This window comes from Zeugodacus cucurbitae, chromosome 4 (assembly GCF_028554725.1).
Source record: "Zeugodacus cucurbitae isolate PBARC_wt_2022May chromosome 4, idZeuCucr1.2, whole genome shotgun sequence".
NCBI classification, from domain to species: Eukaryota; Metazoa; Arthropoda; class Insecta; order Diptera; family Tephritidae; genus Zeugodacus; species Zeugodacus cucurbitae.
Genome location: NC_071669.1, coordinates 20,566,870 through 20,583,727, shown reverse-complemented (window position 1 = coordinate 20,583,727; position 16,858 = coordinate 20,566,870). Strand labels below are relative to the sequence as shown.

The window sequence follows — 16,858 nt, the reverse complement described above, 5'->3', positions numbered from 1 at the left end:
TATTTTTTTTATTTATTTATTAGTCGATAAATTAATATTGAAAAGATATAAAGACATTTGTTTTTAAACTCTATTTAAAACAAAGTAATATTGAAAATACATATATAAAGAGACCTTTTCAAGAAAGTGTAGGTTGGTATATGACTTTGATAACTAAAAAGTTTCCTCGAAAATTCAAAAAGGTTCAAAAAATGCAAAAAAGTAAAAAAAAAAACAGTTTATTACAACAAATGTATTTGTTGGCTTTCAAGCCGCTTGATTATGCTATTTGAAATTTACGCCATTTAATAATATTTTAGCGAATTTTTTGTACTTTTCGTATATCCATTCAAGCAACAGCTCAAGCTCGCAAATAATATTTGTATTGTTCGAACTCGTAGCGCACACGATCAAAATGAAATGCGAATGCAACATAAACGGTAACAATGTTGATTTTTTGTAGTTTCGAGTTTATTCTCTAACCATTTTTTATTTATTATTAAATTAAACCACATTGAAAGCCTTAAAATTAATAGTTTTCTATATTTTGCAGAGAAATCAAAGCATGAGTAATCAAAATGGGAAAGCAAAACAGTAAATTGAAGCCAGAAGTCTTAGAGGACCTCAAACAAAATACAGAGTTCACAGGTAAATCAAATTTAATTAAAAGTTTATTAAATTAATTTTTAGAGTTAGTGAAAAGCAGTAGTGTTGATCCGTGGTTAAACTTTTATAGGTTGTAACTATTTAATACCGACCAGTTACTTTTTATACATGATACCGGCATTTAGCATTTAGAATTTACAACCAAATCATTTTTATGTGTTAAATCGGTATATATCTATTGGCTACCGATAATTCAGCACATCACTAAAATTCAACCTTTCATTGTACGAATTATAGCGATATCGGCATTAATATAGTCCTAAGTAATGCTATTGTAGAATTGTAAACGTTTTGGTTAGATGAGGTGTGTTCAAAAAATAACGGGAATTTTCCTTTTTGATAAAATATTTATTAACTCGTCTACATTAATCAAGTCGCCTTAGTCCCCATTCGATATCATACACTTATGTCAGTGCTTCTTCCAATCGTCGAAATACTACTTAAACTCGAGTTTTGGGATAACTTTGGCTCCTTCACCACATTCATATATAAAGAGTTGTAATGCTGTTAAAAGTGATACGCGCCGCTAATGTAAATTTCAGTGTCACCATCTACTATAAACGGACAATGTTACTGGTGTACGCAGGCCTTTCCAGTCTAGAAAAAGAAGCAAAAGAGTTTGATCTTGGCCACGCATATGGATTATACGTGCTTTTGGGATTTTTTCACTGTTAGTAGCTATAAATTTAAAAAACAGAAAGACTCTGTCTATCTTGGAACCTGGTAGTTATCAGCGACAATCCAAGCTGAGAGATCAGGCGCAGAAAGCGGTGCCATTTGAGAACCAGATCCCTCTCTCGACGAACATAAATTACGATCTATAGTTTTCTTATCATTCCCGATCGAGGCAGACACATTAACGGTGATGAACCGGAATGAGAAAGCATTCGGGAGCCTTCGAGCCATCTGGTTGAGCGATGAGTACCGAAGAAAATGGCACATTGAAGAGCTCTACGACGACATGGATAGAGTTAAACGCATAAAAATTAAGCAAATGCGCTGTTTGGGATATATCGTACGCATGGAAGACGATGATCTAGCGAAAAGCTCTTTTGATTCGAGACCCATGGGTGGACAATTGTAAGGACCAAGTGCATATGGACCTGTCTGCACTTGGGATATACAATTGACGTGACTTCGCAAGGTAAAGAAACAAGTGACAAAATTTGGTGTTTACGGTTCAGACCTAGCCATGGTTGTGGTGCCAAAGAAGAACAAGAAGAAGGATTCAATTCGAAATAAACAAATACTTATTTTTTTAATATCTTCAAACGTAACAGTGTATTGCTCAAACAAAAAAGACTCTGCCTAACAAAAAAGTTTGTAGGATAACTTCATTATTCGTTATTATTGCTAATAGATCTGCACTATTTCAATAATGTAGAACCAATTGCCGTGCGAACAGATTTATGATTCGTAAAAATTCATACTAAGTATTCTTGGAAAATTTCCTATTTAAGACAAAATAAGTAATATGCAATTTACAAACCATACATTTTAAAGATTCTGGTAGAAATTCCCATTCTGAATGACCTTAAGATAACAGCAAATTTTTCGTAACTCTAAGGCAGGCGGGCCTGGAACTTTTAACTGTGGCTTTGATGATTTCTCAAGATCAACTGTATCTTATATCAAAATTTCCCCAAGTTATAATATTCACGTTGAACCAAATGGGTGGATGGATAAACGAAGAAACATAATTAAATTAATTCCAGTCTTCATTGTTGTACCCTGTTGCAAACGTCCATGAAATTTTCCTTTTCTTCAGTGTTTCCCCTCTCATCTAACACGCCTTTCCATTACGCCCGACCCTGTTGAAACCCCTCTTTTCCTGGGCCTCCCGTTAGAGGACTTCGATGCCAGTTGATTTAAGCTTGCCGGTTCAGGCAGGTATGGGTAATAGCTACGGCAATAAAAACAACAACAACCGTCTCATAATTATTTTATTATAGACTAAATTAGTACGTTTTACTTATATTTTACTGTTAGATATTATTTTACAATAAATATATAAATTCTTAAAAAAAATATAAATACCGTTCTATTTTTTTTCATTACAGATGCAGAAATACAAGAATGGTATAAAGGATTTTTAAAGGATTGCCCCAGTGGGCATCTCTCCGTTGAGGAGTTTAAAAAAATATATGGGAACTTTTTTCCGTACGGTGACGCAAGTAAGGTAAGCATATAATACACGCTACACAAAGTTTCGACTTTTTATAATAACTACCACATTTGTAGATCGTCTCAATAAAAATGTAATTTTTTATTTCCAGTTTGCTGAGCACGTATTTCGTACATTCGATGCCAACGGAGATGGCACAATTGATTTTAGAGAGTTTCTATGCGCGCTGAGCGTAACTTCACGCGGCAAATTAGAACAGAAATTAAAATGGGCGTTCTCGATGTATGATCTAGATGGAAATGGTTACATTTCTCGACAAGAAATGCTGGAAATCGTCACGGTTAGTGCGCTTTTTGCATAAATTTTGATTACATTTCTAATAGAATTGCTTGTGCCTCTCCTATACTACTTGTGGTCTTCCTTATATTTATATAAATTTCTTTTTTTTTCTATCATTTGACAGGCAATTTATAAAATGGTTGGTTCAGTTATGAAAATGCCGGAAGACGAGAGTACGCCAGAGAAACGAACGGATAAAATATTTAGACAGATGGATCGAAATAAAGACGGTAAATTAAGCCTCGAAGAGTTCATTGAAGGGGCGAAGAGCGATCCGTCAATCGTTCGCTTATTACAATGTGATCCTCAAACACATTAACTTTTATATATATAAAAAGTTATAACAAGCAATAAACAATTAATCTCAAATACATGAAAAATAATAAAGTTAAACTTGAAATTAATATAAAAACTGTTTAAAATGAAAATTCTTTGAAGTGGTGGAATTACATACTTACAGTAAAATGTATTAAGAGTGATCATTTGAAAACTCCCAAGGTAGTGTGTAGAAATTTAAAATGAATAAAATTGTTTCGGGACATGTGCTAGTTACATAAGGGATCTTCCAATGAGAATGTGTTGCCAACCAACATTTGTTACAACATGTCAACCTGTATGTGAAGGCGTAGGTGAATCCATTTAGCATAATCGACCAACATTAGATAATAGGTGAAGCGAAACAGACTGGCTATGGACAGATATGCTCTTTGACTAAAAATTTTCGCTTCCAAAGGAATTGGTTATTGATTTTATCTCATGTTTGAGTACCTCAGTTGTTGTTGTTGTAGAGGCTACCCAAATATGCCTGAACCGGCAAGCCTAAACTAATTGTCATCGAAGTCATCTAACGGAGACCCAGAAAACGAGCTGTTTAGACAGGTTCGGACCAAAGGGAAAGCGTGTTAGATGAGTGGGGTTTAGGGGGCTTGCAAGGTGGTGGATAGTATCATGCGCGGACTCTTTGCATGAAGGACATAAATTGGGTATGTCGGAGTTTGCCCAGATAAGTAGGAGTTTAACCTGCTACAAAATATACAGAACGAAGTCGGGCGAGGGTCACACTACTTTCGTGAGACAATTCGAGCTCTGTGTCTGCAATGGGTGGTGGTGTTCGATGAAGGTGTTAATGGTTCCTATGTAAATGGCGTTCAGTGCTTGTCGGAAGTCTGTCGCTTTCGAAGTCCGGTCGGTATAGTTCTGTAAGTCGGCGACGTATTTCAGGAAGGTACTTTTGGTGACTGATTTCTACGAAAGCATCCCAACAGAAACTGTTTGGAGAGTTTTTCGTTATGTTCCTTCACAGGTAGCATGGGTCTCATTGTGTAGGTGCTCGACCGGAGACATCAAGATATTTTGTAATATAAAAAGGACACTGTGTTGCATATACCATCTGACCGGCAAAAATTTTGAGCTCTGTTGCCCTGCATTAGCTCATCACAAGATGATTGAGCTTCATGTAGATTTATTGAGCACTAGTTAACAACCAGCAACCGTTGTAAAATCCAAGAACTTTTAGATCTAACCAAGGTTCATCTTACCGCACGCAGTAGTTGCGTGTTTAACCACGACTCTGTCCAATAGGAATACATGTCATGAGAATGAAATTTTGTGGTGATGCGGTGAGTTTGAAAGTCTGGAAGAAGCTCAATAGGTTTTCTGTAGGCTTCAATAGTTTTTTGCATCGTAGAGGATCAATGTACAAGTGGGATCTCCGTCAAAGGGAGCATACTGAAACCTGAGGAAAGAGAACAATTTATCCGAATATATGATATATGGATCGAACACAATACGGTAACGGTGACTCCTCATAAATCTATTTACGTATTTGATATTGTATGAATCAGAGCCGGACGAGTGAGCCAGCCCGTCCGCCACGTCATGTGGACTTAGCTTGAGATACATTCGTATTATTACCCTTAAAGTGGTAAAACCACAGCCGGGGCAATAATAAACATTACTATTTTCTCTGGAATTCCATAATATGAAACCTTAGCGACCAAGTCAGATGATTTTCCAAGGTTCTTGTTTAAATTAACGTTAATTCGAGCGCTGAGGAAATATTTATCTAATTGGAAAAATGTTGAACAATGAAGATAAGCAAGTTATAATGCAAAAATGCTTTTTGGGAAACTATTTCTTTCATTTTAAAGTTGACTGCCTTATCAAACACCCCTCGTGCTACCATGAACTCTTTTATAATAAAATGAAGAAAAAGTTTAAACCACTTTGTAATTTGCAACATATAAACTTAAATATAAATCAACATACCGCATAGACATACAGTGCGCACCAAAAATATGCTGGCACATGCTAAATGGCATTTGGTACTTCAATGGTGTTTTGCAATTGACAAAAGCAAGTAGCACTACATACTAGTGTGAACAGATTCCTTTATGCGCCAACAGACAATCAAAGTACTGCGCAATGTTGTGAGACCACATTGCGTTCGAAAGTTTAATATTATCGGGTACTTGCCAAGCGTAATTAATCAATGTAAATTGCACTGCACTAAATTAAATACGTGTTGTATTTGGCTTTTAAATCTATAAGTGTTCTTCGCAGAGGTATTAATTGGCGTAGCTGTTGTTGTCGTCTACTTGACGCTGATTGGCTAATCATTACAAATAAAATGCAATAAAACCTTCGCCTCAGTAATTGGTTAGGCTTCCAATTTCTAAATTAACTTTCTCGATTGCAGTGTTTTTTGTATACCTCTTCAATCAACATCAACCTCTTAAAGGTATCAATTTAGTATTCGAACACTTGAAGCGTTTACAAAATTTAATTGTGCATTTTGTTGAGGACGCATTACGGCGATTTACACACCAACATCTAGTATATAAAATAATATTTTGGTTGAAAAGTTTAAAAAAGTAGCATATATTTATGAAAAAGTGTTGTTGTTTTCCAAAACTAATTTTTATTAAAATATTTTGAAATTAATTATATTTATATTTTAATTAATTTGCGTTCATTGTGCAACATCAAGCGTATTTTAAGGTTATTATACGATAAGTTATCTACCGTATGTACCGTTTGTAGGTAGCAAGTGGTCCACACGAATGAAATGTGATAAGCTCTGTCCATATTTGGCGCAAAGTAATTGCATAATTACAGCTGGCAGTGTTGCAGTGGTGTGTGAGGCGCCAAAATGGTGTTGAAAACAAATCGTAATGAATAAATGAGATTCAAAGAATGCTGACGTGAACTTAGTAAATTTCATTTAAACATATTGACATTGAAGCAATTACCAAGCAAATAAGGCGTTTTTGGCATTTACTTTTTAGTTTTTGTGGCGATTACATAAGTAGCAGCAGTTGATAACACTAATAGTTGTATTGGCGCAAGGTGTTTATCTGATCGCAAACAGTAAAAAATAAAGAAAATAAATAATTTATAAATAAATTAAAAATAGTGTGAACTTGTTACAAAAAAATAGTTTCAGTTTCAACAGTTTTCAGTAAATTTTATTCATAACTCTTTTTTTTAATTCAATGCATAATATAATCATATTTGCAGTTAAAACTTTATAAATAATAGAGTACCTATTATTCTCGTATTGAATACTTTGTGCAGTTAAAATTATTTAAATTTATGTAATTAGTTTTTTCTTTTAATTATTAAAATATTAACCAAAAATTTAGTTAGTTTAAAAATATGATATTTTAAATATAAAAAACAATGAAAGTAAAAATGTTGAGTTAATGAAAATATTTTTTGAAAAAATAATAACAAATTGCTTTGAGTTATCCTTTAAACAAAAAAATATCTTCAAATTTTCCACAAACCAAGTTTAATAAATAATTTAAATTAAATAATAATTTAATGGCATAACACTGTTAACTCTTTGAAGTGTGCTTACTTATAATAAATTTTAATTACATTCTGACATATAGAAACGAAAGAAACATATACATATACTCAAATGAAAGACATCTTATATGAAACATTTGTGATAACTTCTTTACTCGTAGTTGAACTCTTTAATTCCATTGAATTTGATTTTTTTATTTCCACATAAAAATCGATAATCGCACCAAAAAATATTTAATTAAATCTTCTAAATTTGTGTGCCTTCTTATATGCCTAAATCGTCATCTTAAACTTCAGGTGATGCGCCTGAAAATGATTTTTACAAACAAGCCTTGTAGACGCAGCAGTTTTTCTCTGCCACTGAGTATCGTAAAATGACGCTCCAAATTAACAGAAATTTTGTCTCTTCTTACATGGAGCATCGATCATATTACTTGCTTCTCTTTTATACTTTTTTCATATATCCAGAAAGGATACATTTACAGCTTGTTTTCACTAAGAAAAGGATCAAAAATATTAAATTTTAATTATATACAGCTCTACAGAACACATAATATGTCTAAAATGTGTAGTTGGCATGTTATCAAAGCCGAGTTTACATAAGAATCAAAAAAGAGAAAACTTTTTGCACAAAAATAATTTTTATTTTAATTTTAAAATTTTTTAAATGTTTCTTTTTGTAAATTTTAAATTAATTTAAATAAAAAATCAAGTAAGGACGGGCTAAGTTCGGGTGTAACCAAACATTATATACTTTCGCAATTCATTTTTTTATAATTTTATTAAGATAGCATACAATTTAACCCACATACTTGGCTAAAGTCCAATAGAACTGCGAAAATCATTATATTTTCCTGGACCGATTTCAACTACTTTTGCCACCAAACTACATTATATCCAAGATTTTATTTTCACATAAATATTGTTAATATAACTCACATACTAACCGATATAGCCAAAAGCTATGAATGCGTCATGCTGGATATGTAAGGCCTTGAAAAGTTAGAGTCCGAATTCGGTGATTTTTATATGGGCTATGCCACACTAGAAATAAAGTATTTGCGCAAAGTTTCGTTCCATTATCTTCACTGGTGCTAAACTTATCTATTGTTAAGTGAACGAATCAGTTGGACTTCAAAATTATGGTATAAGGAAAATAGACTTGGCTATTAACCGATTACGTCCAAACTATAGCATTAGGATGCCAAGGCAATGTCACGGATCGGGTTTCGTTGAAATTGGTCAAGTATTTTCTGAGATATGGTTTTTGATCCATAAGTGGGCGGACCCACTCTGACTCATTTAGTTTTGGGACTTAGAACCAACTGTTAGGTGAACAAAACTATTATAATCTGTGCAACTTCTTGCGAGAGTATAAAAACTTTAGAGAGTGTGAAATATAAAAGTAGATATGGAAAAACCAACGAGGACTCTTAATCTGCGTCTTGACATCTTCATACGCTTTTTAGATTACTTTATTAAGAAGATCGTTGAAAATTATTTGAAAAATATAGACAATAATGTGATATTTACTTTTATTAATTGTACGTGTACGTGTATTTCGGCATGTAAGGTACTTGGTATCTTGAAGGAAAGGGACCTCCAAATTATAATGACCGATATTGGCGATTAACAGTTATAATCGGAGGCATCCTTATGAATTTTTATTATTTTGAATATAATCATTTCTGCTTAACCGCGTTTTCTCTTCCATTTATAGTGTAGGGAGCCTCTCAAAATGATCAAAATTTCTGAAAAACTAACCAATTGTGTTTTCAGTCAATCTTCTCACTTCGAAACATTGTAATAATTCCAGTAGTTGCTTCCTCTTTTCTTTCTTTCATAACTTCCAAGTAAACGCGTATAATGGCTGATGAGGAGGATCCATGGGGTTTCGATGAGGCTGATAGTGAGCCAGCTGCCGCTGCCCCTGCTCCTGCTGCTGCCGCTGCCGCTGATGCAGGTGCTGCCCCTGCCGCGGGTGGTGGTGAGAGCGCCCCAGCTGGGGGCGAAACTGCTGCAGCAGCCGAAGAAGAATCGGCACCGCCACCACCGCCGCCAGAAGACGATGGCTACCGAAAGCCCGTGCAACTATATCGTCACTGGGTGAGGTAAGTCAAATAAAGAGAGAGGTGTACTAGATTTTTTTTGCACTAACGTGTACCGCTACTTCAATATACACACACTTACATATTTACCTTTTTATTTTGCAGACCACAATTCTTGCAGTATAAATACATGTACAACTACAGAACAAACTACTATGATGACGTTATTGATTACTTGGATAAGAAGCAGGTTGGCGTTTCAAGGGAAATACCGCGCGCACAAACTTGGGCTGAACGCGTGCTAAGAAAGAGCAACGTTAGGTAAGAGATTACAATCAGCTAACTCGTCTAGACAGCAGTCAGACGGAGTTATTTTCAATACTTTTGCATTTTTTTACTCTATCAACAGTGGACGCGACCTTGACTCATACTCATGTTCAAGCAAAAGGGATAAGCATCTCGTACAAACTCTGGCTGCCTCGATTCGTACTCATAATTATCACACCAAAGCTTATATTAACCAGAAATATGCAAATGTTCTATAAATAAATACAATACCTATCTATAAATATGAATACCAACTAAAACGTTAGTTAAAATTGTAGTACAATTTAATTATAAGGAGATGATTACCTAATTACGTTACAATAAACAATAAAGTGGGAGCTTGTCGCTATAATACTCTTTTGATAGACGACATATTTTTTATTTCACACCACATATTCTCTATGTAAGTACATATAAACGAGGTAATAAGAAACGTAATTCTAAAAAAAATTACTACCCTAATGCTGATATGTCAAATTTGACACTAGAAATTCATAAAAAAAAATCGTGCTTTCATCTACTAAACTGTCAAATTTGTCAAAAGAACCACTTTAATATGTCTAGACCTTTATAAATTCGATCATGCAAGATTTTAAATATTTACTTTGAGGAAAAAGTTAAATAAATAATAGCTTTGCTTCTAAAGATCTAATATATTCCGTTTAAATAAAAATAAATAAAATCCTGAATTTTTTGAAATAGAGGATGGCATTACAAAGATTTGTAGATATACTACACAAATTCGTTCAATCCATAATACTCGTTTCAACAAGTTTTCAACAAATGTACGTAGTACAATATGGGTAATATGGAATATCTATTTTTTTTTAATCATAACTATGAAGGTATGATTCCGAAACTTTCGAAACTCGATACACATTATCACTGAAATATTGGCTAAAAGAATTCCCTGCCAAAAATTGTTTACAATAAATGATAAAGATTTTTTAAGAAAAATTTAAAAAAAGTCAAAAAGTAGTACTTTGAAAATTATGTGGGTAATGTGGTATACATGGTTCGTTAAATATGGTATACCATATCGAGCCAATACCGCCAAATTATCGTAAGCGACAATTTTTTCGAAAATTAGTTTTTTATAGAAACTAGTAATTTAAGACGTAACGGACCTATCCCTGTTGATGTTTATCATTCAATTATATATGTAAATGACTGAAAAGCATTAATGTATGAGAAATTTTAAATTACTACCACATTAATGGTTAAAAGTATTTAAAAAAAACCTTCTCCTGTAAAGTTTGGTTTTTGTCGCTTACGCTCAAATGGCGGTAAAGACTCGATATTCCCAACACAATATCAACGATTTAGATTTTTTTCGCGTGTGACTATAGTTTAAAAGAACCGGATCTTCTTTAGATGGTTCAGACGGATGACACGACGATTTCGTTCCTCCTTCATAAGGAGTGAATTGTAATTCTATCTTGGGAAAATCAAGTATGGAGGCACAAAAGATCCGACAGCACTTATATATGTTATAACCGTTATAAGCAATGCGCGTACCGCGGAAGTCATGGCGCCTATTTGTCTTTTTCCTTTTTGTGCAATAACCTTTGGTTGTCGGGACTGCTCTACTGACAGCCCTGTTGGCCTGCCACTAGTGTACCATATTAGACGCTTTTGTCCCGTCTGTTTTATTTAGTTATTTTTTATTCAAAAGCTCACTTTCTTTAAAACTTTTCTGTTTTAATTTAATTGCGATAAGTTCTTTATCAGTTAAATAACTAAATTTCATAGGAAAATCCGATATAACCTAAAAAAATTACTTAATGTTGTGTCCTCATAAAAACTCTACTATGAGTAATCACGTGTTTTTAGGAATTAAAAGAAAACTTGACAACTTTCGGAAGTGTTACCAACTTTCATTTATTCTTTCCAAATTTCACAGCTTTTGTCGTAATCGGCGTTCCCACAGAGCACCTAGTTTAGGAGAAACACAGGTGTACCATAATACCCGAAGTTACTCTATAGTTCATAATTATTTACATACATCTCCTTCGATTTCATAGTTTCAATAAGTTGGTCCTTGGTACCTTAGAGGAAAGAAAAAAATCACAGGGTGATATCGAATAGAGGCGTTTCCGATTAACAATTCACAATAGCCGATATTTATGGTTTTAACACTTGTTTTCAGAAGCACTCTTACAAATGGGGTATTTTGCTGAATATAATCATCTCTTCTTAGCAGTGTGTTCTCTTCTGTGCCACTAGATGATTTCCAATAAATGCATCGATTTGTTAATGCTTACCAAGTGGTGGCTGCTTTTTTGGACCAATAACATTATTAGGAATATTATATAAACATGGTTTAATCGAGCTTCCAGTTCAAATTGCGTTCTGAGTTTTGTTTGTCATCGAATAAAAGAATGGCTCTTCAGAAGGAGAATTATCTCGAAAACCGGAAATGCTTTTTATGAGAGGAATTCACTTGGATATTTGAGGCTATCTTCCGAGAGATGGTCGTAGTTAAAAACCCTTGCAAATACCAATGTTTTCACGTAACTGTATCCACTCCAAAAGCAAAATATCCGACTGCTGCCAAGAGCTCTAAGGTTTTTCAAGTGCGATAAAGTAAATATATGGTTATAGAGACTACAAAAAGACTTTGAGAGCCCGCAATTTACACTTGATATCGGGCATTTGATGACTTGGCATGTTTTTAATTACAAAAAGGTCTTCATATCTGTTTCTAAAGCTTTCAGTGAGAGAACATACTTGTCTTCCCTGATTTGTTCAATATAAAAATGATATTGAAACAGTAAAAGCATTATTAACGCGGTTTTTTTTTAATCTTAAAGAAATATAGATCTTACAAAAGATCAACACATTTTCATTTAACCAATTTTGAAACTTATTACTTCGCCTTATTCAATTTTATTTCATAAAATTCATAACTTATTTCCTCCCAATACTCTGCTGATAAAAAACTAAGTGTGTTAACCTCAAATTAGCTTTCTATAATAATTTGTCACAACAGAAATGCACTCACAGAATTTTTTGTTATTGCGAAATTTTAGAGAAATTAAAAAAATAACGTCTGCGTTTATTTTTTCGTTCATTAGTCAAATGTAAATACAGCAAGCTTCTTTATAAATATTTTTTTTTATATATAAAAAGCTTCATATGCTTTGGAAAGAAGCTTTCTGCAAAAGCTTAAACTTTCAAAGATAATTTTGTTAGAAGAATACTACAATATAAAGCGGTCTTTTTTATGGCACATTAGGGTTGTCCAATATTTTAATAAAATACATATGTTGTCGTCTTTCTCATGATTACGTTGAGAATGATACAATTAAATCGATTCGTCATCATTTGGGAAATGCTAATTTGAATACACAACAAGAAAAAACGTTAACTTCGGCTGTACCGAAGCTAATATCCCCTTCACATGTGGTGTCCTCGTTCACCACCAGACCCATACGCTTCGCTTCCTTATCCAGTCTGGAAAAAGCAGAACTAACGGCGCGGGTGTTGTTTCCAATGATATCGATATCATCGGCGTACGCCAGTAGCTGTACACTCTTATAGAAGATTGTACCTTCTCTATTTAGCTCTGCAGCTCGTATTATTTTCTCCAGCATCAGGTTAAAGAAATCACACGAGAGTGTCTCGTCTGGTATCGAACGGCTCGGAGAGGTCTTTCCCGATCCTGACGGAGCTTTTGGTGTTGCTCAACGTCAGCTTACACAGCCGTATTAGTTTTGCGGGGATACCAAATTCAGACATCGCGGCATAAAGGCAGCTCCTTTTCGTGCTGTCGAAAGCAGCTTTAAAGTCGACAGAGAGATGGTGTGTGTCGATCCTCTTTTCACGGGTCTTCTCCAAAATGGGCTTTAGTTTTTCACACAATACGATCGACAGAATCTTATACGCGATGTTGAGGCTCCCTTTTTGTGTATTGGGCAGAGTACACTGTGATTCCAATCGTCAGGCATGCTTTCTTCCGACCATATTCTGCAAAGAAGCTGATGCATGCACCTTATCAGCTCTTCGCCGCCGTATTTGAATAGCTCGGTCGGTAATCCATCGGCCCCCGCCGCCTTATTGTTCTTCAAGCGGGTAATTGCTATTCGAATTTCTTCACGGTCGGGCAATGGAACATCTGCTCCATCGTCGTCGATTGGGGAATCGGGTTCACCATCTCCTGGTGTTGTACTTTCACTGCCATTCAGCAGGCTGGAGAAGTGTTCTCTCCACAAACTCAATATACTCTGGTCATAAATAATTAGATCACCTCTGGGGGTCCTACAGGAGTAATTTAAGTTAGAAAGAATATAAAGAGATTTATGGACCTCCAGTCTCGGGATTACATGGTAACGAATTCGTGTATTAACTGAAGTATTTTGGGTACAGCGCGCTATAGATAATGCCCCTACATTTTAAGTTAATAACTACATAGGATCTATGTACATATATCACTGCATGTTTTCCCAATAAAAGGCCTACCTTAATGACAAAAAACTAGACATATACAATAAAATATATATAAACATGTAGTACACGTATATAACCGAGAGTGTGGGCTTAAAAATATTGTATGTGTTTCCCAATTTTCTTTTCAAAGAGAAAAAGTATATTATGTGCGCACATACACTTGTTCTGCTTGACTTTGCAGCTGTTAACATTGGAACCCTGGAGAATATTAACACACATATATGTAGCTTTTGTTTATCCAAATCTGCAATAAACAAATTTCCGATTTATATACTTATTTATATAAAATTATATATTATATACATATATATATATATGTGTGTTTATGATATAAATATATATGTACATATAAATTGCTACCTAAGCTCCTATTTCCGCAAAAACGCCTTCAACCGTCTGGGCGTTCCGCCATATTCCGCGCATAATATCAGCAAAATTCGTAGGAAAATTCTTCAGAACAAAGATTTTATACATATTTTCTTTTCTCTTATTATTTCAACTTGTTTCAATTGTTTGCATATCAAGTATGAGAAATATGTGGAAAATGAGTTCCTCTATTCAGCATTAAGTAGGTAGTCTTAAGGTGAATTAGCTAATTATAGTACACTGCGTACACTCTGCATGCATTTTTTACGGTATTGTACGAAATTTGGGGAACGCTACGTTTCGGGTATGTTAGATGAAGTCGGCACAAAGGCTATATAGTTCAAATTTTTAATTTTGGTTGTCTTTTTGATTTGTACATCTTAGATACTTAGATAATGTCGCAGAGACTATGTAGTCGAATAAATTAAATAAATTCTTCAAGACAATTTAATCTCAACTAGACTCCCTCTTTATGCATATTCATACAGAGTTTTAATCATCAAAAAGTTACATGCTGGACAGTATAAGAAACTTCTTAAATTGTTTTATATATTAAATAAAAATATTTTCTAATCAAGGCATATACTTTTAGGTTATACAAAATGTAACCTTAGCTTTGTCTTCTTCCAAGCAAAGCGGAAGATATTGTTCTCTGCGACATAAAAGAGTGAATTATCTCAGAAAAACTTAATTTCAGTTAAAAATTCTGTTATTCCAATTCCATTTTTATACTCTCGCAACAGAGTTGCTGAGAGTTTTGTTCACATAAGGGTTGTTTGTAACATCCAAAACTAAACGAGTTAGATATAGAGTTAAATATATCAAAATGGTCAGGGTGACGTCTGTCCGTCCGTCCGTCTGTGCAAGCTGTAACTTTAGTAAAAATTAAGATATCTTGATGAAACTTGGCACACCTGTTTCTTGGCACCATAGGAAGATCGATTTTGAAGATTGGCAAAATCGGACCACTGCCACGCCCACACAATGGCGAAAACCGAAAACACATAAAGTGCCATAACTAGGCCATAAATAAAGCTATGGAAATAAAATTTGGTATGAAGGATCGCACTATGAAGAGACATATTTGGATGTAATTTTGTTGGGGAAGTGGGCGTGGCCCCGCCCCTATTAAGTTTTTTGTACATATCTCGTAAACTACTTAAGCTATATCAACCAAACTTTCTAGAATCGTTTCTTTTAGGTACTACCTTATGCAGTCCAAAAATGGAGGATATCGGATTATAACCATGTCCATACAAGGGTTATGTTGGAAACTACTAAAAATGCTTTAATTCAGTAAGGGAAAACACCAGAAATCTTAAATTTCATTATAAAGAAGGTAAAGAAGGGCTCCCCCAAAAACCATATCTCCGAAACTACTCTACCAACATCAACTTGGTTTGTAATATTTTCCTTACATCCAAATGATATGTTGTTAAAATAGGCCAAATCGGTTAACAACCACGCCTACTTCCTATATACCAGAACTTTGAAGTCGACCTGAATAGTTTAATTTACAATATATAAAGTAAGCACTAGTGAAGATATCGGAACAGAAATACAGCATTTATAGTATGGCAGCCCCTTTCTAAAAATCGCCGGAATCGGACCATAAGTTTTCAAGGCCCCAAATATCGAACATGAAGACCTCGATGCTTCTAACCTAATATTAGGTTTTCCAACTTTCAATGGTCTTTATACCATATATATGACGAATATGTGTGTCAAATTGTGTATTATATAATATTTAATAAATAAATTGCGAGAGTATAAAATATTCGGTCACAACCGAACTTAGCACTTCCTTACTTGTTCTTTATCTATTATTTCAGATTTGACTTCAAAAGAAAGAAAAAGCTGGTGATCGAAAAAAATTAATGGAAAGGACCAAAGTTGGTTATACTTGAGTTGGAGCTTTAGAAAGAAATTACATAAAAAGGAAACATTTTATAAAAAAGCAATACAGCTGTCTTTCTTCAGAAATTCAAATTTTAATTTTTTTATTTCGTCCAATAAGAAGAGTTATCCATGAACTATCGACATTTTTTTGGTTTCCTGATTTTATATGAACCAATAATAAGTTATGTTGAGACGTCAAAGGAGATGGGTACCAACGGCTGAGTTTTCGCAATTTTTAAACAAAAAAATAAAAAAGTACTGTTTAAATATGTAATTTGATATGATACCTTTGAAATGCTGAGTTTTTTAAATTACTGATATGATTCTACATATATGTATATTAAAAAAAAATTAAAATACTCTCTTATTCAACAAACGAGACCCACCTAATCCCTAAATGTCATCCGATTAATTTGAGGGTCATAAAAATTGAGTTCCAAATAGTTTGTAATGTAAAAGTTATCCCTGGAATACACGCTGAGAGTTTGAAATCACAAACCGTAAGGAACACTTGTCTTTTAAAATTTTGGAATTCGTCTCAGAAACCAACTACGGTTATTGTTACGAACTCGGAAGATGAAAATAAATAGTTGAACTTCCCTAACTCAAATCACTATAACCACAAGAAAACTTCAAGTTATAGAGACTTCTGCGTTACGGAAGGTAATTTGTACGGAATTTGAATTTTATTGCCAATTCATGGGTACGAGTTTTGGAGAGCTACGAGTTAAAGAAGTTCGAGACGAGGAAGTTCAAGTGACAATGACATAAGCAACTCTTTAGCATATTCTTCAACCTAAACGAACATAATCGGTATTTAATTTATTTGAATTTTAATTTTTTTAGT

General features: G+C 34.0%; 2 protein-coding genes across 10 annotated transcripts in view; both read left to right on the top strand.

Moving 5' to 3' along the window:
- The window catches only part of Nca (neurocalcin homolog), a 29,891-nt gene extending 26,370 nt beyond the window's left edge, over positions 1-3,521 (top strand). For all 7 annotated transcript variants that reach the window (XM_054230044.1, XM_054230042.1, XM_011191594.3 and 4 more), the window contains exons 2-5: positions 533-627; positions 2,706-2,824; positions 2,922-3,110; positions 3,234-3,521. In XM_054230044.1, the coding sequence (XP_054086019.1) occupies positions 558-627; positions 2,706-2,824; positions 2,922-3,110; positions 3,234-3,428 (573 nt within the window). In that variant the 5' untranslated portion in view covers positions 533-557 and the 3' untranslated portion in view covers positions 3,429-3,521. The remainder of the gene's footprint in view (positions 1-532; positions 628-2,705; positions 2,825-2,921; positions 3,111-3,233) is intronic.
- Positions 3,522-5,690: 2,169 nt separating this feature from the next.
- LOC105216822 (flightin) lies at positions 5,691-9,664 on the top strand. Of its 3 annotated transcripts, none has more exons than XM_011191510.3 (4): positions 5,691-5,849; positions 8,742-9,033; positions 9,136-9,291; positions 9,380-9,664. In XM_011191510.3, the coding sequence occupies exons 2-4, from the start codon at positions 8,789-8,791 to the stop codon at positions 9,513-9,515; spliced, it is 537 nt and encodes a 178-aa protein (XP_011189812.1). In that variant the 5' UTR covers positions 5,691-5,849; positions 8,742-8,788; the 3' UTR covers positions 9,516-9,664. The 3 variants fall into 3 exon arrangements, with proteins under 3 accessions (XP_011189812.1, XP_011189822.1, XP_054086024.1); XM_011191520.3 differs by having other exon boundaries at positions 5,699-5,849; positions 8,777-9,033; XM_054230049.1 differs by lacking the exon at positions 5,691-5,849 and adding an exon at positions 6,325-6,457.
- The last annotated feature ends 7,194 nt before the right edge of the window (positions 9,665-16,858 follow it).

What these genes read in the sequence shown, in the direction of transcription:
- LOC105216822 (XM_011191510.3), top strand. Translation starts at nt 8,789, where the DNA reads ATGGCTGATGAGGAGGATCCATGGGGTTTCGATGAGGCTGATAGTGAG. An exon ending in CTATATCGTCACTGGGTGAG is followed by an intron (nt 9,034 to 9,135) that starts GTAAGTCAAATA and finishes TTTATTTTGCAG; the next exon opens with ACCACAATTCTTGCAGTATA. An exon ending in CTAAGAAAGAGCAACGTTAG is followed by an intron (nt 9,292 to 9,379) that starts GTAAGAGATTAC and finishes CTCTATCAACAG; the next exon opens with TGGACGCGACCTTGACTCAT.